Genomic DNA, 26,940 nt, shown 5'->3' on the forward strand with positions numbered 1-26,940 from the left:
TTTTTCTGCAGTGTCCCCATCTGAGCACCCTGCCAATGATTCTTGGGCCCGGCTGAAGCACAATCGGGAGTGGTTATGTGGTTTATCTTGTGGCTTTGAAACAGATGCCGAACGTAGCAAAACTCTTGGAGTGCATACACTGATTGACAATGTTCTAAGCTTTGTAAGTGGAGACGTAGGAGGTTCTCCAGGGTTTAAAGAGCCCGAAGAAGGAATGTCCAGCTCTCCTCAGGCATGCATAATTGCTATGGAGCAGCAGCAACTCCGTGCTGAGGTATTACTGTGTATTTTCTACTGATACCAGTTTGTTTTGCTTATAGAAGTATTTCAGCATAGTTCATGAAATGCTTTGTCATAAAACGGGAATCATTTTTCAGAATGTTTATGAATACACAAGACTTTTGCAGACCCTATGAATGCATATTTTTTGATGATTGCCCCTGGCATTGTGTATACTGCAATGCTGGGTATGGGAAGTCTCACAAATGTAAATGGCAAGATCTTTGAGAAAGTTATGTATGCCATCTGTCAGAATTGAAATCTATTTATAAGACATGCCCAGTTTTTCTTTAGAACTGTTGTGCCATCAAGGAATGTTGTTTACCTTTCCTAGTTGCGTTTGGAGGCCTTGCACCAGATCCTTGTTCTTCTGTCTGGAATGGAGGAGAAGGGAAATGCCCAGACTTTAGCTAGTCGCCAGTCACTCACTACCTTTCAGTCCTCATCTCTGCTTACCTCTGTGAGGCTGCAGTTTCTTGCAGGGTGTTTTGGGCTAGGTACTGTTGGTCATACAGGCACTAAAGGAGAAAGTGTCCACCTCCATCATTACGAGGTAAGAATGTTTTTCTATTGGATCTGGTTAGTAAAACTTTACACAAATAAGAACAATAGTGTCTCATGTAAATGTACAAAATATATGCCAAACCATACCACTCTAAACTCGGTAGGGAAACGTCACCTTAACATCATGTACTTGAGTCTTCAAGGCTGTATGATTTTGTGAATTAAATCCTATATGTAACATTCGTTCCAATCATAGTGATAAATGAATATCGCCTTTTCTGTAAATTGGCTTTTTAAAGAGACAGTTAAGAATCTGTTGTCATTACGTTTTAAAACAAACCTTATTGCCATCAGTTTAAAAGCTACATTCACACAATCTGCAGAGCGGTCCTTCATACAATTGAAGGACCGCTCTGCAGATTGTGTGAATGTAGGCTGTCGGTCCTTGAAAACGGACAAATTAAGGTGTCCTATTTTTTGAGGGCTGTTATTTACATAAAAAAAAACCATGTGAATAACCCTATAGATTACTATGGTTCTAAAAATGGTCGTGTGATGGCCTTTAAAAAAAAAAGACTGCCATCACATTGCCATTTTATTTTTTTTTATTTTTATTTTTTTATGTGACGTGTGAATGTAACCAAAACATATTGGGCTGGTCATATACTTAAAGGGACACTTTTATGAAAAAGGGGTATATTTAAATTCTATTAGCTTAAAAAAAAAAATTTTTTTTTTTTTTTTCATTTCGGCACTATTATGTCATTGAAAATTAAAACAAATCATTGTCCTCCTGTAGCAGTCAGCACAAATATTAAAGCCTCCAGTATAGATAGGTAATCCCTTGTTAGTTTACTGCTGCTAGGAGAGGAAAATCGTATCTGAAGGGTAATCATGATAATAGTATATGTAGAATTGGGATAACAGTATGACAGCTCTTTTGTTCTCTTGATAGACCTAGATAAAGATGCCCATAGAAGAGCATTGCACTTAACAGTGTAATGTTTGATGGTCTAATTGACTCTGCGGAAGGGGGGGGTTTCTCTCTGGTTGGAGTGAATGGTCTTACTAAGAAAGTCAAGTGAGGCTGTTAACCTTGCTTACAGGACAGGTAGCAGAATACATTGAACGAATTAAAAAATTATCCAGAAAATCATCTACCCATTTTTGTAAAAGAGAAAAAAAAGATAGACTATTCGCACGTAGGTTGAAAAAGGGACACTACCATCCACATTTTTTATTTCCTGTTGTTATCACAATGGCGGATGTTTAGGCATACAGTTGTCTACGTCTGTGTAAACGTCGACCAAGACTGTTTCAAATAGTCCTGTTAAATGTGAACACCGGGAACTTTAAATTGTTACACTGAGGTATATGGTTACCAAAAATAATTTGTAATGTGATTTCATCCTATACTCTAACTACTGTATATTGTCATAAGACAGTAACTAGCGCCCTCTGCTGGGATTGTACTATAATGCGCAGAGCTGAAAAAATAGACTAATGTGCATAGGTTCTCTTTAATCCTTTCAATATTGGATCATTTTGAAGACTTCGCCACTGTTTTGTTAGAATTTCTCTAATCTGTACATGCGCATGTACAGATTTTAAAAAATCTAACAAAACATTGGAGAATTCCTCAACATGATCCAATATTGAAAGGGTTAAAGGGATTCTCTCATTTCAGCAAATAGCATTCATCACGCAGAGAAAGTTAATACAAAGCACTTCCAAATGTATTGTTATTATCCAGATTGCTTTCTTTGCTGGCTGGATCAATTTTTCCATCACGTTTCCATGGTTACGACCACCTTGCAATCCAGCAGAGGTGGCCATGCTTGCACACTATAGGAAAAAGCGCTAGCCTGTGTGCGCTCCCACGGCCCCGGCCACCAGAGAGGTTGGTGCTTTTTTTTTTTCTTACAGTGTGCAAGCACGGCCACCACTGCTGGGTGGTCACAACCATGTAAACAAGCAGTGCATGGAAAATTGAATCCAGCCAGCAAAGGAGGCAATATGGACTATCACCATACATTAGTAAGTGCCTTGTATTAACTTTCTCTACATGATAAATGCCACTTGCTCAGAGCCCAAACACTGAGAATAGGTCATCCATATAACAAAAGCGGACAACCCCTTTAATCAGTATGTGTATCTTGGCTTCAATCTCAGTATATCATTTCTTGTTTGGAGGTGTTTATTGCAGAAGTTTTTATACTGTTTTATGTGATTGAGAAAGACAGCAGCACACTCTTGAAATGCGTTGCACTGTTACTCATTTATTTATCTTAGCTTTTATTGTTTTATGTTGTTGTTTTTCCATTAAACCATTTTTATAGCAGCAAAGCTCTATATTATCCTCCTTTTATTATTCTCATTGTAAATAGAGGCTAACTGCAGTATCCATAAAGGAAACTCGGTCCTTGTGTAGAGTCTTCAAGATATTATGTCTTTCGTTGTTTTCCAGCAAGCCAATGGTTATTCAAAAGTTCATAGATCAAAAAAATATATATCGCTAATTCAGTAGCACAGCAGAATACATAACATAAAGTCCTTTATTACTATAACTAGATTTCTAGGTGCAGGTTCGTAAAATCTATCTGTCCATCCATCTTTAGTGTGTTACCTGTGCAAACTTTACATTTTCCTGCTGGTGTCTGTCATTTATAACAGTGACCAAATGAATCATTAAAACCTATTAAGGACCAAACAAATTATGATTGACATGTTGCCTATTTATGTTTCATGCGTTTCATGTTTATTTTCTATAGGATGGAATACGGGCTTCAAAAAGGAGCATACAGATTGAGATCCAGAAAGCTGTTCACAAAATCTATCAGCAGCTGTCTGCCACTCTAGACCGGGCTCTGCAGACAAACAAACACCATGTGGGTAAGTTCTTTCAGTGTCTTTGTGAAAGTAAGCTTTTCTGTAGTACGGACCATTATAAAGAATTCTCTGATTTAGAAACTCCTCCCAATATCTTTATTTCTCGCCCATATTCATTGGGGGACACAAGAACCGTGGGTATAGCTATGTCCTCTAGGAGGCGTTGACACTAGGTGGGTGGCCACCTCCTCTGCTGGGGTATGGGGCTAGCAATATGTATTGCCTGGCTTCCTCCTCAGGCAGAGGTTTTGCACAGCCACTAAATCCTTGGCTACTTCTGTATAGCGCCAGTCTTAGATGGGGAATGGGCTTACACCTAGCCTCTTCTTCTCCTTCTGTCTTCCTCCTCTGGCTCATGGTTCATAGCCACCCTGCAAGCCTTGGTAGCTCCTACGTTACTACATTTCCCTCAACTGCATTGCACGGGGTATTCTTTGTGGCCTTCCATTTCCAGACATGTTCCGGTCCCGACTGGTGGGCTGTGGCGCCCACCACATCCCTCCTTCTACAGGGAATCCTTCCCATTGGTCCTGGGTGTGCTAACCTTATCTAAGCAAAGCTTCCCACCCTTCTATCCCGAGCAAGAGATCTGGAAGCATGCGGCGTGGACGCCCTGATATCCCCCAGCAGGCGTTCTCCCTCCTTTACGTTCCCCCCCCTTCCCAGGGTTCTACAGAAGATCAAGATGGAGGGCATTCCAACAATCCTAGTTGCGCCGGATTGGTCCCGTCGCGCGTGGTACGCTGACCTCGTTCTCCTTCTAGGAGACGTCCCTTGGTCACTGCTACTCAGAGACTACCTTCTTTCGCAGGGATCGGTTTGACGGCGTGGCTATTGAACCGCCATTCTGACGCGAAGAAGGTTTTTCGGCGGATGTCATCCACACCATGATTCAGGCCAGGAAGCCTGCATCGTCCAGGATCTATTACAGGACCTGGAGGTCTTTCCTGGGTTTCTGAGAAACCCGGAACATTCCCCCACTTCGTATTTCTCTCCCCACGGTCCTGTCCTTCCTACAATCAGGGTTGGACCTTGGTCTGGCCCTTAGTTCTTTTGAAGGGTCAGGTGTCGGCGCTTTCTATCCTTTTCCAGCGCCCTCTGGCCCCCCTGGGGCCTGTAAGAACCTTCCTTCAGGACGTGGCACATACGGTTCCTCCGTACCGTCCTCCTCTACCGCCTTGGGATGTGAATTTAGTCCTCTCAGCGCTCCAGGCTTCCCCCTTTGAGCCCTTGTGGGAGATTTCACTCCGACTCCTGTCCTGGAAGGTAGTTTTCCTTGTAGCTATCACATCCATCAGACGGGTGTCCGAGTTGGTGGCGCTCTCCTGCAGAGAGCCCTTCCTGGTTCTTCCTAAGGATAAAGCGGTTTTCCGGCCCGTTCCTTCTTTTCTCCCAAAGGTGGTCACTGACTTCCATATCAACAAGGAAATTGTCCTTCCCTCTCCTGCACACCCTAAGGCTTCCTGCTTCCCTTCTCATTCCCGCCTTCCACAAGAGCCTCGCCACCGCTGCTGTCTCTTCTGTGACGTCGTTGGATCCCTCCTGCCACTGTTGCTGCTCCTGCTGCTGCCGCACTGCCTAACTTCGTCTGGTAGGACTGTTAACCCCTCCTGGCACCAGCCCCTAGCCTGGACAGTTTCCCACAACCTTATCACCACCAACATGTCTGACCCCTCAGGGGCCTCTAGGCCCTGGTATCACGCCTGCACAGCCTGTGAAGCACCCTTTCCACTGGGGCAATCAGACCCGCACTGCTCTGCATGCCAGGCCCCAATACAGGGTCCGCCACTTTCTGTGCCGCCCCCTGTTTCCTTGGATCCACCTGATTGGGCGAGATCCCTGTCCCAGGCCGTGGAAAGTCTTACTCATGTTGTGGGCTGCCTTGTTGACACACAGCCTGCCGCGCAGTCTGCTACACCCCCAGTCGTACCCCCCGGGTCCGCTACTTCTGCTGATCCGTCTGGGTCCCTCGCTCCCAGTGATGCCTCCAGGGCCAGGCACCTCCAGAAGCGCCCCAGGGCAGAGTGCGCGTCTTCCTCAGATGCGTCCCTGTCTCCTCCGCGGGTGCGGACTCAGTCGGCTCCCTCCTCCTCACAGGACATGCCCTCTGAGGGAGAACTGGTGGATTCGGATTGGGACATGGACTCGGCGTTGCCGTCCAAGCTAGCCTCTGCTGTGGGTCACCTCATTACCAATATTCGCGACACCTTTAAAATTCACAACGACCCTCCCAGCACTGACGAGGCCGGTGTGTCCTTTTTCCGCCCCAAACAGGCATCCACGGTTTTCCCCCTCCATGCCGACTTCTCTTCGGTGGTCTCTAAGGCTTGGACCCGCCCGATGCCCATTTTACTCCCCCTAAGAAGTTGGATATCTGTTATGCCTTCCCAGCGGATTGCGTCTCCACCTAAGCTCGACCCTCCCGTGGCCCGCTTGTCTGAAAGCACGGCCGTTCCTGTGGCGGACGGCTCCTCTCTTCAGTCCACTGAAGACCGTCGCATGGAATCCCTTACAAAAGCCATATTTGCCGCCTCCGGTTCAGCCCTCAGACCAGTCTTCGCTTCTGCCTGGACCAGAAAGGCGGTCTCGGAATGGGCTTCCCAACTGGACCAGGAACTTGATTCGGACGTCTCTCTTCAGGACCTCCGTTCTTTAACGCAGCTCGTTGTTCTGGCAGGAAAATTCATTTGTGAGGCCTCACTTCATGCGGGTGCACTCATTGCTCGTTCCTCTGCTCTGGCAGTTTCGATCAGGAGGGAACGTTGGCTAAAAGTTTGGACGGCGGATGCCACTTCAAAACTGTTTCTTGCTGGACTTCCCTTCGCGGGTTCCCGTTTATTCGGGACCCGCTTGGATGAGCTCATTTCTAAAGCCACGGGGGGGGGGGAAGAGCACCCATCTTCCCCAACCTAGGACCAAGAGCACCACTCGAGGCCGTCCTGGTTTCTCTCGTGTTAGGTCCTCCCACAGGTCCTCCGGCCCTCTACCCGCGACCGGTCCGTCCTCTAATCCCTCCCAGGATAGACGTAAAAAGCAGTTTTTTCTGACTCTGCCCTCCTGGCGTAAGTCCCAACCTGCTTGCCCATCCTCGGCCAAGCAGACCCCTGCCTGAAGGTGCGCCCGCACCCACCCGGCTGGGGGGCCGCCTCCTCCTTTTCAGGGACATCTGGCAGGCACACGTCTCCAACGCCTGGGCACTCGAGATTGTCGTTCGGATACAAAATCAAATTTGCGTCCGTTCCTCCGAATCGCTTCTTTCGCTCCCGTGCCCGAGGGACCCCCAGTGTGCGGCCGCCTTCTCCGAAGCCATTCGCACCCTTCTGGACAAGGGAGTGATTACTCCCATTCCGCCAAGGGACAGATTCCAGGGGTTCTACTCGAACCTTTTTGTGGTCCCCAAAAAGGGAGGTTCGGTGAGACCGATATTGGACCTCAAACGGTTAAACCGGTTTCTCCGTCTTCGCCGGTTCAGGATGGAGTCCCTCCGATCAGTGTTGGCTTCTCTGGAAAAAGGGGAGTTTCTGTCGTCTATCGACATCCAGGATGCTTACCTTCACGTCCCGATCGCTCGGTGTTACCAGCGTTTCCTTCGCTTTGCGGTGGGGAACAACCACTATCAGTTTGTCGCCCTCCCCTTCGGCTTGGCGACGGCTCCTCGGGTGTTCACCAATATCCTAGCCCCTGTCCTGGCCTTGCTCCGCTCCAGGGGTGTTTTTCTACTTCCTTACTTGGACGATCTGCTCATCAAGGCGCCTTCCTTTTCCCAGACGTCCACCAGCGTGGACCTTAGGCTGCAAACCCTGGAGCGGTTCGGTTGGATTATCAACCTTCCCAAGTCTTCGCTTACCCCTTCCAGACAGCTCGTCTTCCTGGGGATGCTGCTGGATACAGAAGCGGCGGAGGTTCGCCTCCCGCCGGAAATGCGTCTAACCCTTCACAGTTCGGTTCGGACCCTTCTTCTCCACCGCCGTCCGTCCTTCCGGTCCAGCATGTGCGTATTGGGACAGATGGTGTCCTGCTTCGAAGCGATCCCGTTCGCGCAATATCACTCCCGCATCTTCCAGACGGCGATCCTGTCTGCCTGGGACAAGTCCCTGGAGAGTCTGGACCGGCCCTTCCTCCCATCTCCCCCTGTTCAGACCTCCCTCCTCTGGTGGTTTACGGACCCCCCCTCCAGGGAAAATCCTTTCTGCCGATGACCTGGTTGGTGGTCACCACCGACGCCAGTCTGCAGGGTTGGGGGGGGGGGGGTGTTTCCTCCCCGGTCCGTCCAGGGCATTTGGTCTCCATCGGGAGTCCAAGCTGCCGATAAACATTCTGGAACTGAGGGCGATTCTCCTATCGCTCCGGCACTGGACTCCCCTGCTTCAGGGCCTTCCCGTCCCTGTCCAGTTGGACAACGCCACGGCTGTGGCGTACATAAATCATCAGGGGGGCACTCGCAGCGCAGAAGCTATGCGGGAAGTGTCTCACATCCTCCGCTGGGCGGAAACTCATGTTCCGGCACTGTCAGCAATTTACATGCCGGGTGTGGAAAACTGGGCGGCGGACTTCCTCAGCCGGACCACGATCGACCCGGGCGAGTGGTCTCTGCATCCCGACGTGTTCGAGTCTATTTGCCTCCGTTGGGGTCGTCCGGATATGGATCTCATGGCCTCCAGGTTCAACCACAAGCTCCCCACCTTCCTGTCCAGGTTCAAGGACCCGAGGGCGTACGGCGCCGACGCTCTCGTTCTTCCGTGTACAGAATTTTCCCTCCTGTATGTGTTTCCGCCCCTCCCCCTTCTGCCACGGGTTCTCCGGAAAATCGCGACAGAGGGCATACCTACGATCCTGATAGCCCCGGATTAGCCTCGCCAGCCTTGGTACGTCGACCTAATGCTGCTCCTGGGAGATGCGCCTTGGCCACTGCCTCTAAGAGAAGACCTTCTCTCTCAAGGGCCGATCTTCCACCAGCATTTAGGGTCGCTACGTTTAACGGCATGGCTATTGAGACCGCAGTTTTAACGCGACTGGGTTTTTCGGCGGATGTGGTTCGTACCATGATCCACGCACGGAAGTCGGCATCATCCAGGATTTACTACCGGACTTGGCGGTCTTACCTAGGTTTTTTCGAAAATCTGGATGTTCATCCTCATCCTCCCGTTTTTCCCCTTCCCACGATCCTGTCCTTCCTACAGTCTGGCCTGGACCTGGGTCTGGGTCTCGGCTCGTTAAAGGGTCAGGTCTCTGCGCTTTCCATCCTCTTCCAGCGTCCTTTGGCCCCTCTCGGACCTGTTAAAACCTTTATCCAGGGAGTCGCTCACTCTGTATCCCCGTATCGCTTTCCCATTCCACCCTGGGACCTTAATGTTGTGCTCTCGGCGCTCCAGTCCTCCCCCTTCGAGCCGTTACGAAGGGTCTCTGTTCGCCTTTTGTCCTGCAAGGTTATTTTCCTTGTGGCCATCACGTCCCTTCGACGGGTGTCTGAATTGGCGGCACTTTCTTGTACTGAGCCCCTTTTGGTCTTCCACCAGGATAAGGCTGTTCTCCGTCCGGTTCCTTCCTTCCTCCCGAAGGTGTTCTCCGCCTTTCACCTCAATGAGGACATCGTCCTCCCTTCCCTTTGTCAGTCTCCTTCTCACCCTCGAGAACGGGAGCTTAACCGCTTGGATGTTGTTAGGGCCCTGAAGATTTACCTGGCGGTCACCGGACCTTTTCGGCGCACGGACTCTTTTTGTGGTTCCGGAAGCTCCGCGCAAGGGGTTGGCGGCGTCCAGGGTGTCTATTGCCCGCTTCATCAAGATGGCTATTGCCGAGGCTTGTCGCGCCAAGGGCAAGGAGCCGCCTTTTGGTGTTACCGCTCATTCTACCAGAGCGGTCAGTGCCTCTTGGGCTCAGAGACATCGGGCTTCGGCTGAACAACTGTGTAAGGCGGCCACTTGGTCTTCCTTGCACACCTTCACCAAGTTCTACAGGGTGAACACCTATGCATCGGCGGATGCTGCTTTGGGTCGCCTGGTCTTGCAGGCGGCGGTTTCTTGATACCTCCGGTGGTTTTCGCCTTGGGCTGTAGTACCTCCCCTCTTGGACTGCTCTCGAACGTCCCAAGGTTTCCTGTGTCCCCCAAGGAATTGGGCGAGAAAACAAGATTTTTGTATAACTTACCAGTAAAATCTCTTTCTCGCTCTTCCTTGGGGGACACAGCACCCACCCATTGTTCTAGTTTACCGTTACGGTTTAGTTGCCCCTGTCGGGTGGTTGACTTGTTTGGTTTCACATGGTTGGTCATTGCCTTTTTTCACTACTTGGACACGCAACTGGTAGTCTCTCTCTCCAGGCTGAGGGTATAGCTGCTGGAGGAGGGGCTTAACAGTTTTCACTTAGTGTTACGCCTCCTAGGGAGTTGAGCTATACCCAAGGTTTCCTGTGTCCCCCAAGGAAGAGCGAGAAAGAGATTTTACTGGTAAGTTATACAAAAATCTCGTTATTAAAACATTGTATAACATTGCATTCTATAATGAATAAGCTTTTTGCCCTAAAAACCACTTGCATGATTATATGTTATAATTCCATGTAGTCAGTGTACTTATTCAGTAAAGTATTGTGGATCAACAATAGTATATTTATAAGCCATTTTTCTTATTACAGAAGCTCAGCAACGCCTCCTGTTGGTGACCATTTTTGCTCTTAGTGTTCGTTATCAGCCAGTGGATGTCTCTCTTGCAATTTCGACTGGCCTGCTTAGTGTTCTTTCCCAACTCTGTGGCACTGAAACGATGCTTGGACAACCTCTCCAGCTACTTCCCAAGTCTGGAGTTTCTCAACTGAGCACTGCACTTAAAGTAGCTAGTACTAGGCTGCTCCAAATCCTTGCAATTACTACAGGGTAAGTATTTTTAAGCTATTAGTTTTTAGCATTTGTTTTAAAATGAGCTTTATTATTCAGTCTCCATCCTTTACACATGTGCCACTGCAAGCCAATGACTGGCTTCAACGGTGATGTGTCCCCAAGCGGCACATCACTTCTGGGTCATGTGCCGCTTAAGGATATGCAACTGCCAGTCATTGTCAACAGTCGTGCACATGACCCCGTCCGTGCAGAAGACTTCAGAAGGAAGCCGAGGAGCAAGATTTTTCAACAGTTAGAGCAGCCTGAGCTGTAAATTTAGGGAAAAAGTGAACAAAGCTGAAATACCCCTTCAAGGCCTCTCACACAACGTGACCTATTCAACCAGTCACTGGCCTCTTGTTTTAATTGTTGACTTGTTTGTTGTATGCAATGAATGTTCTTGTTTGTACATGAACCTTTTGATTGTAAAGCGCTGCGGAATATGTTTGTGCTATATAAATAAAGATTATTGTTATAAGAGCAAATTCTGCATTTATGCTGAATGCCAGTTTATACATGGATGGCTGTTTCTTTATAGGACGTATGCTGATAAGCTAAGCCCGAAGGTGGTGCAGTCACTTTTGGACCTGCTCTGTAGCCAGCTAAAGAACCTTCTTTCTCAGGCTGGAGTCGTGCCTATGTTTGGTGAAAATGAGGAAGAAAAGAAATCGGAGATTCTAGGAGAGAGTGAAAGAAAGGACTTCAGAGGTAACCGCTGCATTTTGAAAGTTTTCCCAACTCCGAATCCTGTTTCATTTGAGTCCCCATCAAGAGTTATGCATTAAAGCAGCGGTCCCCAACCGCCGGGCCGTGGCCCAGAACCGGGCCCTGGGAGATAGTTTGCCGGGCCGCAGAGGAGAGAGGAGCGCAGACGCCAGGCGCATGCGCGCCCGACGCGTACATCCTGCCAAAATCAGTGGAGAAGGAGGGACGGAGGGAATCCCTCCTATGACGCGGCCGCTGCAGAGCCCAATACAATGAGATGGCTCTAAGGCGCTGCACCACTGCCACCAATGAATGTGTCTAATATTAAAGTAGGAGGAGGGACGGCGTAGGATTTACCGCTGCGCCGTCTCAGCTTGTGCTTGGCGAACGGCAGCCTCCTCCTCCTGACTCTTGTGTTCTCAGACCAGTCCCCAGCCATTAGTGATCTGAAAAGCGCAGGTACCCACACACTGTCCCACAGATGGGGTCACCTATTATTACTCTGATATACATGGTGCTATTACATTAGTACGACTATGTACCTCAGATTAAAAGTATGTGGCCCCCAAGCACCTCATTAAATAATGGGGAACATTGGGTTAACCATTAATGTGAGGTACACATAATGAGGTTTCTTACTATTAATGTGAGGCACATGCATGTCCAAATTGATAAAACAATGTGCCCCATATTAACAGCATGTACCTGATGCTATTAACCCCATGTTGTCCATTATGTTAAGCGGGGTACTTGACGAGGTTGCTATTAATATGTGGCACCTAGTTTCATCAATTTAGACTCCATGTGCCTCACATTAATAGCCAGTAACCTTATCATACTGTAGTACCGAACACCAACCCACACATTAACCCCATGCTGCTCAATGTCCATTATGTCAGGAAGTACTTGCTGGTGTTACTATTAATATGAGGCACATGACTTTATCAATTTAGACCTCTATTTGCTTCACATTAATAGTAAGTGACCCCCATCAAGTACCTCCTCACATAATGGGCAATTGATACTTTGCAAAAAGTAAAAATAAAAAAATACTCACACGTTAACCCCATGCAACATGTGGTTAAAGAGGACCTTTCACCTGGAAAAACATTGTGAACTAAGTATGCTGACATGGAGAGCGGCGCCCGGGGGTCTCACTGCACTTACTATTATCCCTGGGCGCCGCTCCGTTCTCCCGTTATGCCCTCCGGTATCTTCTCTCAGTAAGTTATAGTAGGCGGTATCTGCCCTTGTCCTGTGGGCGTCTCCTTCTCCTAGGCTGTAGCGCTGGCCAATCGCAGCGCACAGCTCACAGCCTGGGAGAAAAAAACCTCCCAGGCTGTGAGCTGTGCGCTGCGATTGGCCAGCGCTACAGCCTAGGAGAAGGAGACGCCCACAGGACAAGGGCAAATTTTTATTTTATCATGGTATCGAATTGGTGTTGCAATACTTTTTTTTGGAGTCACATTTAAATAATAAATGTAATCGTTATATAGTGTTATATATTTTAATATGCACCTTGCGTTTTGTCGTGTGCGTGAATCAGTCTGCGCTGACCAGCACCCCCATAAATCCCCCCCCCCCTATCCCCACCCGGTCCCTGGAAAAATTGTCTTGCATGAAACTGGTCCTTGGTGCAAAAAAGGTTGGGGACCACTGCATTAAAGAATGATTCTCAAGTTATTGCTCCAGTTGTCATTTTAATTTTTAGTCTATATGAGCAAAGCCTAAGGCCACTATTTGTCCCCGAAACAGATGGCCATACATGCCTAGTTTTGTGGGAGAAATGGCATGATAACCTTATTCTGCAGGTCACTATGATCACAGCGATTCATGAGGCACCTGAGGGCCATGACACCTCTCAACACCCTGCGAGTATGTCACAGGGGGACAGCGAGATCCCCCCTCCCTTTGTCTAACTATTCAAATGCCACAGGCACTATTGACCCTAGTATCTGAGGGGTTAAACAGACACTGTAAGCATATGTCAGCTGTGTGACACAGCTGGCACCTGTTGGGTATACCGCTCACTCTGCCCTAAGCCCGCTCCATAGATTCCTTGAGCACCTATGACATACAGTTATAAAAAGGTGTGCAAAGGGGTTAAATTGACCATAGAGTCTGAAATGGGAAATTAGATTCTGAGCCTCATTGGAAATGAGGACTGAAGTGTACGGTGCTATATAAGCAAGTAGGAATAAAGAAATAAGTCTTCAGTAGTACTTGCTGTACATGTGGTCTGCTAAATGCAATTTGAACATTGTTATACAGCAGAGATTTGGGAATGTAACCTAGTTCTTTTCTTCCAGCCACACTCAGGAAGCAACGCACCGCAGAGCTTCATCTTGGAGACTTTTTAGTCTTTTTACGCAGAGTGGTGTCTTCTAAGGCTATTCAGTCTAAGATGGCATCTCCCAAATGGACAGAAGTCTTGCTGAATATTGCTTCTCAGAAATGCAGCTCAGGTATAATTTACATTGCGTGTACTAAATTGCGGTGTTATAATATGTTACTGTTATGGGCTTCATAGTGCCGGTCTTATTAGAATTTTTAGTAGTAATCTGGAATCTTGTTCTGCAGGTGTCCCACTTGTAGGAAACCTAAGGACAAGACTTCTGGCCCTACATGTCCTAGAGGCTGTTCTGCCTGCATGTGAGTCCGGCGTGGATGATGACCAGATGGCTCAGGTATAGTTTCTCTGACTGGTTCACTGAATACAATTATCTATCCCAAGTGGTTCTAACATTCCCAGGTACCTGCAATTGAAGCTTTGCTGTTGCTGAAGCTGTTTTATTTGGAGCACATAAGCCATATACGTCAAGTGCTTCTCAGACTAAGAGGCCTGCTGTCTCGCAGGCCTGATGGTGAGGTGCACACTGTGACAAAAGTGATCAAAGTATTTGTCCAGCTTGGCAACATAATTTACCCCAAAGGCAAATAAATGATGCAGGATAAGGGCTCATGCACACAACCGTATGTATTTTGCAGTCCGCAAAACACAGATCAGCAAATAAAAAACGGATAACATTTGTGTGACTTCCGTGTTGCATCCATTTTTTTTTTTGCGGATCCATTGTAACAATGCCTGTCCTTGTCCGCAAAACGGACAAGAATAGGACATGTTCTATTTTTTTTGCGGAGCGGACATATGAACACGGAATGCACACTGAGTCATTTCTGTTTTTTTGTGGCCCTAGTGAAATAAATGGTTCCACATACATGCCACAGAAAAAACCGGAACGGACATGGACAAAAAACGGGCGTGTGCATGAGCCCTAAATGTTATATTTTTGCATGGCTTGTATAACTTGTGAGGCACATGAATCACAATGTTCTCACTGTTAGGGCCTCAATAGAAAAAGAATGAGAAGCCCTAATCTGTGATGAATTTAACTTGCTATGGTAATAATGTAAACTTGCCAGAAATTTTTTTTTTTTTGTTCAATGAACACTTTTTAGTCAAGTTATGTGCAAATATAATAAAATCACTTATAGAAATATAGAAAAATAAGACTGTTTGCACACAAGTGCAGGTTACACAGGCCGATGGGGAATTATCGGGAACAAACATCCATAGGAACATTTATGCCCGACTTATTATCTACTTGTTTAGAAGCATTTTCAAGCAATCATCGCTGCTGTATGGGGATGAATGATCGTTACGACGTTTGTTTCATTGTTTGTCAGCCGCACATCCCTGTTCACACAGGACAATGTGTTGGCAACAGATGATGATTTCATGTGCCACATAAATGGTCATATCAGCTGGCAAACAAGTGTTGCTAGTGTGTGGGCTCATCGCTGTCACGTTTACAAGGTCTAGAGAGTGTTGGCTCGAATATCTGCTCATGTAAATGCGCCCTTGTATTTATCATGATTCTTGTACGTTGGGTACAATTGCGGTTTCCTTTATAACTGTATTTAGAATTCCTGGTTTATTTTGCATAATCTCAATACAACTAAAGGAAGATCTTTGCAGTTATGCAATGAAATGTGTGTGAGCTTCATACCAGGGTAGTAAATACAGGGGAAAGTTACAACATTTATAAATCAGAGAATATGGGGTTATTTATCAAACTGGTGTAAAGTAGAACTGGCTTAGTTTCCCATAACAACCAATCAGATTCCACCTTTCATTTTCAAAAGGAGCTGTCCAAAATGAAAGGTGGAATCTGATTGGTTGCTATGGGAAACTAAGCTAGTTCTGCTTTACATCAATTTGATAAATGATCCCTATGTGTTTGTGATTTGAACATTAACTTTCTACTTTTGCATTTTCAGGTGGTAGAGCGACTCTTCTCTCTCCTTTCAGACTGTATGTGGGAAACACCCATCGCTCAGGCTAAACATTCTCATCAACTGAAGGAGAAAGAGCAAGAATCAAGACTACAGGTAGTTCAGGTTGATTTTTTAAAATGGTAAGTTAAAAGCTTCATATAATACAAAATGCATCAGTTTTTGCTCGCCTTACAGAAGCAAGGGGAACTGGAAGAGGAGGAGGAAGATCTTCCTATTCAGGAGGTTTCCTTTGATCCTGAGAAAGCCCAGTGTTGCCTTGTGGAAAATGGCCAAATTCTAACCCATGGAAGTGGTGGCAAAGGCTATGGCCTGGCGTCAACTGGAGTCACGTCAGGCTGCTATCAGTGGAAGGTATGAGTAATAAAAATTCTGGATTATGGGGCAAATACAAAGGAAAAAAAAGGAACATATACGATACAGTTACATATAGAGAAGTAGAGATGGCAAAGACATCTTGAATGTGCAGGGTTAGAGTGTAATGATCAGAATGGAAGGAAGAAACTTTGGCTACTTTGCTTGCATCTGTAACAATGTATTCTTCCGGTATTTGGCCAGGTTTCTTTGTCACTGGCCTATTTATTTTTCATTGTTTTGATTCATGCTATAAAATTTATTTTATTTAAATGAGTGATGATGATTAGTGCATTGCAATCTTCTCTTGATAAGCAAGTCATCTTACTGAGTTCTTTTTAGTTTTATATCGTGAAAGAGAATCGTGGCAATGAGGGTACATGTGTTGGTGTTTCCCGGTGGCCTGTGCATGACTTCAATCACCGAACCACCTCGGATATGTGGCTATACCGAGCATACAGTGGCAACCTGTATCACAATGGAGAGCAGACTCTGACCTTACCTAGCTTTACTCAGGGAGACTTCATCACCTGTGTCCTTGACATGGAAGCCCGTACCGTGTCATTTGGTAAAAATGGAGAGGTAAAATGATGCTGGTTTGTATTACCTATAATTTTAAAATGAACCTGTCTCCCCTATTATGTCTTGTCTGGAGGGTAGCATAAAGTAGTGACTAACATGCTGATTTTGGACACTTTATGCTGGTCTAACACTTTAATATGTAGTAGGTTTTGAGAACTTAAATCTAAATACTTGCTGCCAGTGAGAAGTTTAATGCATTCATTATATGCAACCTCTATACACAATAACAGGGAGAAAGCTGTCAATTAGTGGCTACAGGGCAGAGGGAGTCCGTGCCTCGCTCTGTTATGCATGGACATGTTAGGGCAACACACAGTTCATGAATAAAATAGGAAAAGGAATTCAGTATCCCAGTAGATAAAATCCAATCATCAAAATCATGTCATGAGTACTGACGATTGTCTTTATATCCGAAATGCGCAGGAGGTGTGCTTGTCCTGCTATTTCTTGTTTTAAGGATATTTAAATAAAGATCTCCTTTGAATATCATTTTTTTTCCATGGACTGCGGCCCATGAATACATTGGATTCTTTGCTGACTGCAAGGATTAAAATATCATATACTACAGACTATCCCCAAATAATATTCCCATACTACAGCATATTAACACATTAATGACAGATTCTGAAATAAGAGAGAGCATCATAATGTGGGCAGCAGGTGTGTGTGTGAAAAATATGCAAAAGGAACAGTTCTTTGTTTATCAGGTCACAGAAATTCAGTTATTCCGGGTACTCCGCCCCCCCCCCCCCCCCCCCTTTCCCGCCGAAACAATAATCTTCCCTTATATATAATTTACTTACAGTTCTGAAGACTCAGGGGTGCTGGCTGGCTTGGCCTCAGGGGTGCTGGCTGGCTTGGCCGGGCAGAAGGAGTGTGGGAGACTGTGAGGCCTTTTTCTCCAAGCTGCTCCGGATCAGTGCTCTGGGCAGCTGGGCTCCGGGCTGGAAGTGGGCACAATAAGAAAAAAATATTTTTCATTACACCTCAGGTCAGACCACCAATCAGTCCCCCAATGTTAATCAGACCTCAGCTAACAGCCCCAATAAGATCCCCAATGTTAATAAGACCTCAGATCACACCTCAGCTCAGACCCCAATATGAATGACCCCCAATCAGACCTCAGATAAGAGCCCCAGCGCCTCTCCAGCAGCCCCCAGCGCCTCTCCAGCAGCCCCCCCAGCGCCTCTCATCAGCCAGTAATAACATCCCCCCCAATCATGTGCCAGTAATAACAGGGCCCCCCCCAATCATGTGCCAGTAATAACAGGGCCCCCCCCAATCATGTGCCAGTAATAACAGGACCACCCCCCCCCACCCCCCCATTCATGTGCCAGTAATAACAGGCCCCCCCCCCCCCCCCCCAAAAAAAATCATGTGCCAGTAGTAACAGGGCCCGGCCCCCCCAATCATGTTCCAGTAAAACGATTGTATATATTTTAAAAAAAATTAACACTTATACTTACCTCTTTGGAGCGATGCGATGCAGGCCTCTTCCGGCCTGTGTCCCGCGCTTTATGGCTCAGGCGGCGTGATGACGTCGTTGCGCCGCCTACGCCCGCCTCTGATAGGCTGCCGGCCTAGTGCCGGCAGCCTATCGGAGGAACAGGAAAGGGACACACCTCTCCTCTGCTCTTCCCCACAGCCTTCTGTTTGTATCGCTGTCCTGAGGACGTTGATACAAACAGATCACTATGGAGATGATCGCTTCCACAATGGAAGCACTCATCTCAGTGCCCCGCCGCTGCCGCACACATTGCCCCGCTGCGCTGCCGCTGGTGGGGATTTCACCATACCTGGCCCCCCCCCCCCCCCATTATTTCCTGGGGGGGAACCGTCCATGTTAGCAGTGTCATTATACAGCTGGGACTTGTAGTCCTACACATACAACATGCTGCTGATTCTCCCAGCAGGCAGACGTGTCACTCAGGGCAGCTCTTGTATCCACTCCCTTAGCAGTGCAGGGGGAGGGGCAGATATTGTTTTTTTTTTGCATGTAAACATAGGGCAAGAAAAGAACCAGGGAAATGAGGAGATATATATTATTTTTTTTGCATAAAACTTGCTTAGCTTAGTTATATATTGCTACCCATCAGATTTTCAGTGCTATATAATTTTTTTTCATAACTCTGACAACCCCTTTAAGAAGGGCTTTATATCTCTTCTATAACTGCATTTTTATTTATGACGGATTACTATATGTAAACGTTTAGAAAGGTTACACAGTATTTTTTGTTATCTCACTCACAGGAACCCAAACTTGCATTTGAAGATATTGATGCGGCAGAGCTGTACCCTTGTGTAATGTTTTACAGTAGTAATCCTGGAGAGAAGGTACATTTAGAATCCATGTAATTTAGTTTTTGCGCATTAAACACACAATTAAATGCATAACAGGTTAATAGAGGTGTTTTGTGCTTTAGGTAAAGATTTGTGATATGCAAATGAGAGGCACTCCAAGAGACTTATTACCAGGGGATCCCATCTGTAGTCCTGTAGCCACTGTCCTGGCTGAGTCAAGTGTACAGCTTCTCCGAATATTACATCGTACTGAACGTTGGACCCACTGCATTAACAAAAAGATGGTGGAGCGTTTGCAGAAAATCAAAGGTTGTCTGAGAGAAGCAGGCACCAAGTTAAAGAAAAGTCGGTCGGTCCAGAGTAGGGAAGAACATGAAGTCCGTGATGAGAAGGAGGAAGAGAAGGTGAAGCATGCAAGACATGGATTGGCAGAGCTGGGTGAAACCCAGTTGAAGACTCTGTGCGTGGATGTGTGGCCTGTTTTGGCTGTCATTGGAGGAGTGGACACAGGACTTAGGGTGGGTGGCAGATGTGTTCATAAGCAGACGGGTCGTCATGCCACTCTCTTGGGTGTAGTGAAGGAGGGCAGTACTTCTGCCAAAGTTCAATGGGATGAGGCAGAGATAACCATCAGGTATGAGTATTTCTTATCTTCTGCTTCTAAGTACTACTGCTATATCTTCATCTTCAGTTGTCTTAAATATTTTCTTTACTAAGAAAAAGAAGTGCATTTTTGTTTTATAATTCTTTTTTTAGTAGGTCTTAAGCTGATTGCATAGTGTCCCACTGTTAGGACACATGCTCTTCAGCCATGATCTGTGGAGGAAACCCATCAGCAAGTGTTCCGTTTTTACTACAGTGACACCATATAGTAAATTAAAGAGGTATTCCTATCTGAGGCATTTCTGGCATATCGACAGTATATGCCATATATGTCCGATTGGTGTGGGTCCCACCTCTAAGACCTGCTCCCATTTTGAGAACCTGGCCCTGTCTTGGGGACGCTGTGAATGGATAAGTGGCCACACATGCGTAGCTCTCTCTATTCCCTTCTATGGGAGTTCCAAATATCGGCAAGAACACTTACTTGACTATTTTCAGAACTGAAGGGAATGAAGATAGCCCTGCATGCACAGCCACCTCTCCATTTACAGTTGCGGCCCAATGGGACCGTATTCTCGAGATAGGAGCATCGGCAGCAAAAGATGACTTCATGCTTCCTCCCATTAACTTCAATAGGAAGATTTTTTTTTTTCTAGCGTGGTTCACACTGTGCCTGGAAAAAAGAAGCATCATGCCCTATCTTGGCATAGAATCTGTGCTGAATCTCCCATTGAAATGAATAGGAAGAGGCAAAAAATCTCATTGTGCGCATCCTCATGGTTATTTTCACGTGGATTTGCGCCAAAAGCCACGAGCAGAAAATGCAGTTTTGCATTGAAGATTACAACTCAAAAAAAAGTTAGTGTCAAAAATGTGTCTTAAAAAACAATCTTTAAAAAATGGCTTTTTTTTAAGGCAGATTTTAAAAATGTGTCTTGTAAATGCACTCTTACGTTACACTGTCTGCATAATATGCACAGGACTGCTCTGCCAGCATAACCTCATACTGTCTGTATAGCAGGCACAGGGCTGATCTGCCAGCATAACCTCATACTGTCTGTATAGCAGGCACAGGACCTCTCTGCCAGCATAACCTCATACTGTCTGTATAGCAGGCACAGGGCGGATCTGCCAGCATAACCTCATACTGTCTGTATAGCAGGCACAGGGCAGATCTACCAGCATAACCTCATACTGTCTGTATAGCAGGCACAGGACTGCTCTGACAGCATAACCTCATACTGTCTGTATAGCAGGCACAGGACTGCTCTGACAGCATAACCTCATACTGTCTGTATAGCAGGCACAGGGCGGATCTGCCAGCATAACCTCATACTGTCTGTATAGCGGGCACAGGTCTGCTCTGCCAGCATAACCTCATACTGTCTGTATAGCAGGCACAGGACTGCTCTGACAGCATAACCTCATACTGTCCGTATAGCAGGCACAGGACTGCTCTCCCAGCATAACCTCATACTGTCTGTATAGCAGGCACAGGGCGGATCTGACAGCGTAACCTCATACTGTCTGTATAGCAGGCACAGGACTGCTCTGACATTATAACCTCATACTGTCTGTAAAGCAGGCACAGGGCAGATCTACCAGCATAACCTCATACTGTCTGTATAGCAGGCACAGGGCGGATCTGACAGCGTAACCTCATGCTGTCTGTAAAGCAGGCACAGGTCTGCTCTGCCAGCATAACCTCATACTGTCCGTATAGCAGGCACAGGGCGGATCTGACAGCGTAACCTCATACTGTCTGTATAGCAGGCACAGGACTGCTCTGCCAGCATAACCTCATACTGTCTGTATAGCAGGCACAGGGCGGATCTGACAGCGTAACCTCATACTGTCTGTATAGCAGGCACAGGACTGCTCTGACATTATAACCTCATACTGTCTGTAAAGCAGGCACAGGGCGGATCTGCCAGCATAACCTCATACTGTCTGTATAGCAGGCACAGGGCGGATCTGACAGCGTAACCTCATACTGTCTGTAAAGCAGGCACAGGGCTGATCTGCCAGCATAACCTTATACTGTCTGTATAGCAGGCACGGGGCGGATCTGCCAGCATAACCTCATACTGTCTGTATAGCACGCACAGGGCGGATCTGCCAGCATAACCTCATACTGTCTGTATAGCAGGCACAGGGCGGATCTGCCAGCATAACCTCATACTGTCTGTATAGCAGGCACAGGGCAGATCTACCAGCATAACCTCATACTGTCTGTATAGCAGGCACAGGACTGCTCTGACAGCATAACCTCATACTGTCTATATAGCAGGCACAGGGCGGATCTGCCAGCATAACCTCATACTGTCAGAGCAGTCCTGTGCCTGCTATACAGACAGCATAACCTCATACTGTCTGTATAGCGGGCACAGGTCTGCTCTGCCAGCATAACCTCATACTGTCTGTATAGCAGGCACAGGACTGCTCTGACAGCATAACCTCATACTGTCTGTATAGCAGGCACAGGGCGGATCTGCCAGCATAACCTCATACTGTCTGTATAGCAGGCACAGGTCTGCTCTGACAGCATAACCTCATACTGTCTGTATAGCAGGCACAGGGCGGATCTGCCAGCATAACCTCATACTGTCTGTATAGCAGGCACAGGGCAGATCTACCAGCATAACCTCATACTGTCTGTATAGCAGGCACAGGACTGCTCTGACAGCATAACCTCACACTGTCTGTATAGCAGGCACAGGGTGGATCTGCCAGCATAACCTCATACTGTCTGTATAGCAGGCACAGGTCGGATCTGCCAGCATAACCTCATATTGTCTGTAAAGCAAGCACAGGTCTGCTCTGCCAGCATAACCTCATACTGTCTGTATAGCAGGCACAGGACTGCTCTACGAGCAAAACCTCATACTGTCCGTATAGCAGGCACAGGACTGCTCTCCCAGCATAACCTCATACTGTCTGTATAGCAGGCACAGGGCGGATCTGCCAGCATAACCTCATACTGTCTGTATAGCAGGCACAGGTCTGCTCTGCCAGCATAACCTCATACTGTCTCTATAGCAGGCACAGGGCGGATCTGCCAGCATAACCTCATATTGTCTGTAAAGCAAGCACAGGTCTGCTCTGCCAGCATAACCTCATACTGTCTGTATAGCAGGCACAGGACCTCTCTGCCAGCATAACCTCATACTGTCCGTATAGCAGGCACAGGACTGCTCTCCCAGCATAACCTCATACTGTCTGTATAGCAGGCACAGGGCGGATCTGCCAGCATAACCTCATACTGTCTGTATAGCAGGCACAGGGCGGATCTGCCAGCATAACCTCATAATGTTGTATAGCAGGCACAGGGCTGATCTGCCAGCGTTACCTTATAGTGCCCACATATAACAGGGATTGAACTGCCGGGGGAAAAGCATTACAGTTCTCCCTCAAGATACTATATTAATTGGTTCCGGGACAACCATTGTTTGTTGAAACCATTGTAACTTGAGACCATAATTGGAAAACTGGTAATTGTTTCTAAATCCCCTAAATGCCATTCTAAAATAAGATAAATAAAGATTAATGTAATGGATGACACATCTGACTAGCTGTTCTACATTATAGAAGGTTTGTCACTGGGATTCTAAAGCCTCATGCAGACGTCCGAGAAAACGGTCCGTGAGATACCGGACTGGCATTGCAGAAGCACACGGCGTCCTTGGTTGCTAGGACGCCGTGCGTATTGTGCCGCAGTACAGTAATACACTCGTATGATCTATACGAGTGTGTTACTGTACAGCAGCGGCGACACGAAGCGCACGGCGTCATAGCAACTATTGACGCCGTGCGCTCCTGCAATGCCAGTCCGGTATCTCATGGACTGTGTTCCATGGTCGTCTGCATGAGGCTTTACTTTTAACTTTTCCAGTCTCCTGGCTAGCAAATCCAGCTAGGAGTTCTACAAATACTGGGGATTTAAGAGTTCATAAACAGGCTGGTGTGGCATTCTGCAGTCTGGGAAAGCTGCGAAACAACCTCAGACCGGTGATGGGGCTTATTGGTAATATAAAATACACACAACAGTGCCCTGATCCATTGTGTGAATCTATCATATGGTACCGGGGCAATGTAATCTGTTGTCACCAATGTAGCTCTACAGTCTTGTCACCCAGCTTTTCCAGGTCCCTGGACAGCAAGTTGGTCTAGCTATATGAAAGGAATTTATCACTACGTAACTAGGAAAGCTGGGTAATAACTCTTCAGAGATATAATGGAGGCCATGTTGCATAAATGTAATGTCATATCAGTACAACCGTGAGTGCATAATATATATGTAGTTTGGTGCTGAAAGCCAAGTATGCACAATTATGCAATGAATGGAATTATCATTGCGTAACTGGGCAGATGAGCTATTAAGCTGTATGTTCTATGGCTGAAGCTGTTACCAAATCTGTTTTGTACTATTAGTAACTAGGAGATTCCTTCCAATAAAATGGCCACACTCACTGTGTAGACAAAAATTATCCAGACTAAATCCAGCCCCCTCCTCCTAAACTTCCTGGCTTCTGTGCACTAACATCACAGGGGGGAGAGAACAATGCACGGCTTTTCTGGTATTTTTCATGGTCTGCAATTGTGATGGCTTATGAATCAAGAGGAAATGACAGACATCTAAGGATATTATGTTTTGTTGGTTGTTCATTTTTCTTTGTTCTGGGTTTAGTGACCCAAATGAGAGTCTATGAGATGTCAGGAGTTCAGAGATAAGTGCTATAGATTGTGCCCTCAGAGCTGCCCTCACTGAGAAGGGTGAAGCAATAGTCTGCAGATACACTGAAAGTGAAAGCTATAGAGGAAAATGTTAAAGGGGTTGTATCTCTTCAGCAAATGGCATTTATCATGTAGATAAAGTTATTACAAGCCACCTATTAATGTATTGTGATTGTCCATATTGCCTCCTTTGCTGGCTGGATTCATTTTTCCATCACATTATACTCTGCTGATATCCAGGGCTTATGGCCACCGCTGCAGCACAGATATGAGGTGGCCGGAATGGAAGCTACTGCGCATGCGTGCCTATGTGTGCTACCATGGTCCCGGCCACCAGAGATTCCAGTGCTTTTTCCTATAGTGTAGAAGTACGACCACCACTGCGGGATTGCAGGGTGCTCATAACCCCTGGGAACGAGCAGTGTATAATGTGATGGAAAAATGAATCCAGCCAGCAAAGGAAGCAATATGGACAATCACAATACATTAGTAAGTGTCTTGTAATAACTTTCTCTACATGATAAATGCCAATTGCTGGAGCAAGACAAGCCCTTTACATTTTTTATAAAGACCAATTGAAAAAATATGACTTTAGCCCAAAATGAGTACAATACAATGATAAAAATAAATTGCCCCCAAGGTGTCCATAGCCTTTAGGCAGTGATGTTGGATTATTGCTGTATCATTCTCCTCGGACCACAAAGCCAGTTGTTAGTTTGTATTTTTCCAGTTGCAGTTCTATTTTTTACACCTGATGGTCTGTAGATGGCAATATAAGTGACACAGATGGTTAGCTGAATCCTTATATAAAGTGTGTTCCATCCTCATGTACCCTCAATGACTTTTTTCCATATTTGCCTCATCATTGCCTTTCCTAATGTGTTCTGCTCTTGGTCTATCCTGTGCTGCAACTGTTTTTTTTTTTTCTAATCTTTGCTTATTTCCAATTTACAAAAACACTTATTTATGAAAACTACTTTTAAGAAAAATGTGTACAGAATCTCACAAAAGTGAGTACACCCTTCACATTTTTGTAAATATTTTAAACCAGCGGTTTAGACATTACTGGCTGTGTTTTGAGTTATTTTGAGGGCACACCAAATTTACACTTATACAAGCCCTACACTGACTACTTTACATTGTATCAAAGTGTCATTCAGTGTTGTCCCATGAAAAGATATAACATTTACAAAAATGTGAGGGGTGTACTCACTTTTGTGAGCATCCTGAGAATTTGTAGCAGTGTATTTTTTATTTGCTGGCTGGAACATGAACCCCATAATCTGATTTATTGCTGTGGTCATCTCTTCACATTCTATACACATTTTCCTAAATAAGACCCTATATTTCCACATGACTGCTCGCTGTCAATTGCTTGACATTTATCAGCATTATTTCCTGTACTCTCCTCTTGTCTGTCCCTCACTTGCTTTTTCCTGTGTCGTTCTGATTTTTTTTCTCAACCAAAGCTTCCCAACTTTTTGGTCGCCTAGTGACACTCCTCTCTACAATCTGGAGCCCTGTGACCCCCCTCCCTTCGATGTGGCTCGTTTCCGTGGGCTGACTGCCTCTACACTACTTGACCTTACATACCTGACAGGCATCCATGAAGATAACAGCAAATCTGGTGTTAAACGTCATGAAAAGAAACACCGGCATGAATCTGAAGAGAAAGGAGACCCGGACCAAAAGGGTGACTGTGAATCAACAGAGCGAGCCCCGGAGGAGAAAATCATCAGCAACATCGCTTCTAAATCTGAAAACGAATCTATTGCTCTTCTGAGTGAAGCCCCAGCAAACGAACAACATCATGCTGATGGAAAACGTAAAAGTCACGACCACATCTCGCGAAACCACGATGTTTCCCAGTCTGAGATTAGGGCTGTTCAATTATCCTACGTAAATTTGGGAGCCATGAAATCCTTGGGAGCACTGCTAAGCTGCAGTAAATATGCTGAGCTGCTTCTTATTCCAAAGGTGCTGGCAGAGAATGGGCACAATTCAGATTGTGCAAGCTCCCCTGTCGTACATGAGGATGTAGAAATGAGAGCCGCCCTGCAATTTCTGATGCGTCACATGGTGAAGAGGGCTGTTATGAGATCACCCATAAAGAGGGCATTGGGACTGGCTGATCTGGAGAGAGCACAAGCCATTATTTACGAGCTGGTGGTTCATGGACTGCTGGAAGAGCAATTTGGCAGCAGAATTAAACCAGGTAAAACAGAGATGGAGTTTTAAGGTATTGTTTCCTAAGCAGTATGTTTTAGATTACATGGATTTACTACATTGTGATGGTCATTTTACTCTAATTTGCAACATTTCACACTTGTCGCCAGCTTTCAAAAGTGGCAAGAAAAGTGGTTGGGGCTTTGCAGAGGCCAAGACCTGTCACTGTAGTTTATATCCGAAAGTGCCATAAATTATAGCTTAAAGGGGTATTCCCATCACAGACAATGGGGGCATATTGCTAGGATATGCCCCCATTGTCTGATAGGTGCGGGTCCCACCTCTGGGACCCGCACCTATAACGAGAACGGGAGAGTTGTGGCTGGAGGACCCCGGATTTCCCAGGGGCCGTTCACCACTAAGCGCTGCTCCCATAGAAGTGAATGGGAGCGCACCGCGCACACGCAGCCCCTGCTCCCATTCATTTCTATGGGGCAGACTGAAATAGCCGAGCCAGCGCTCTGCTATTTTCGGCGGCCCCATAGAAATGAATGGAGGGCGGCTGCGCATGCGCAGTGCGCCCTCCGTTCATTTCCCCGCTCCGTTCTCATTATAGGTGCGGGTCCCAGAGGTGAGACCCGCATCTATCAGACAAT

General features: G+C 46.4%; 1 protein-coding gene across 6 annotated transcripts in view; it reads left to right on the top strand.

The window, feature by feature from the left end:
* HERC1 (HECT and RLD domain containing E3 ubiquitin protein ligase family member 1) overlaps nt 1-26,940 on the top strand; it is a 186,126-nt gene that overhangs the window by 90,099 nt on the left and 69,087 nt on the right. For 5 of the 6 annotated variants that reach the window (XM_040413647.1, XM_040413648.1, XM_040413649.1 and 2 more), the window contains exons 27-39: nt 12-274; nt 614-832; nt 3,555-3,675; nt 10,303-10,540; nt 11,082-11,251; nt 13,558-13,713; nt 13,829-13,935; nt 15,530-15,640; nt 15,722-15,898; nt 16,241-16,480; nt 18,731-18,814; nt 18,904-19,415; nt 25,588-26,333. In XM_040413647.1, the coding sequence (XP_040269581.1) occupies nt 12-274; nt 614-832; nt 3,555-3,675; nt 10,303-10,540; nt 11,082-11,251; nt 13,558-13,713; nt 13,829-13,935; nt 15,530-15,640; nt 15,722-15,898; nt 16,241-16,480; nt 18,731-18,814; nt 18,904-19,415; nt 25,588-26,333 (3,144 nt within the window). The remainder of the gene's footprint in view (nt 1-11; nt 275-613; nt 833-3,554; nt 3,676-10,302; nt 10,541-11,081; nt 11,252-13,557; nt 13,714-13,828; nt 13,936-15,529; nt 15,641-15,721; nt 15,899-16,240; nt 16,481-18,730; nt 18,815-18,903; nt 19,416-25,587; nt 26,334-26,940) is intronic. The other variant, XM_040413651.1, reaches the window with a different exon arrangement.

The sequence above is a fragment of the Bufo bufo genome, chromosome 1 (genome assembly GCF_905171765.1).
Source record: "Bufo bufo chromosome 1, aBufBuf1.1, whole genome shotgun sequence".
Taxonomy (NCBI): domain Eukaryota; kingdom Metazoa; phylum Chordata; class Amphibia; order Anura; family Bufonidae; genus Bufo; species Bufo bufo.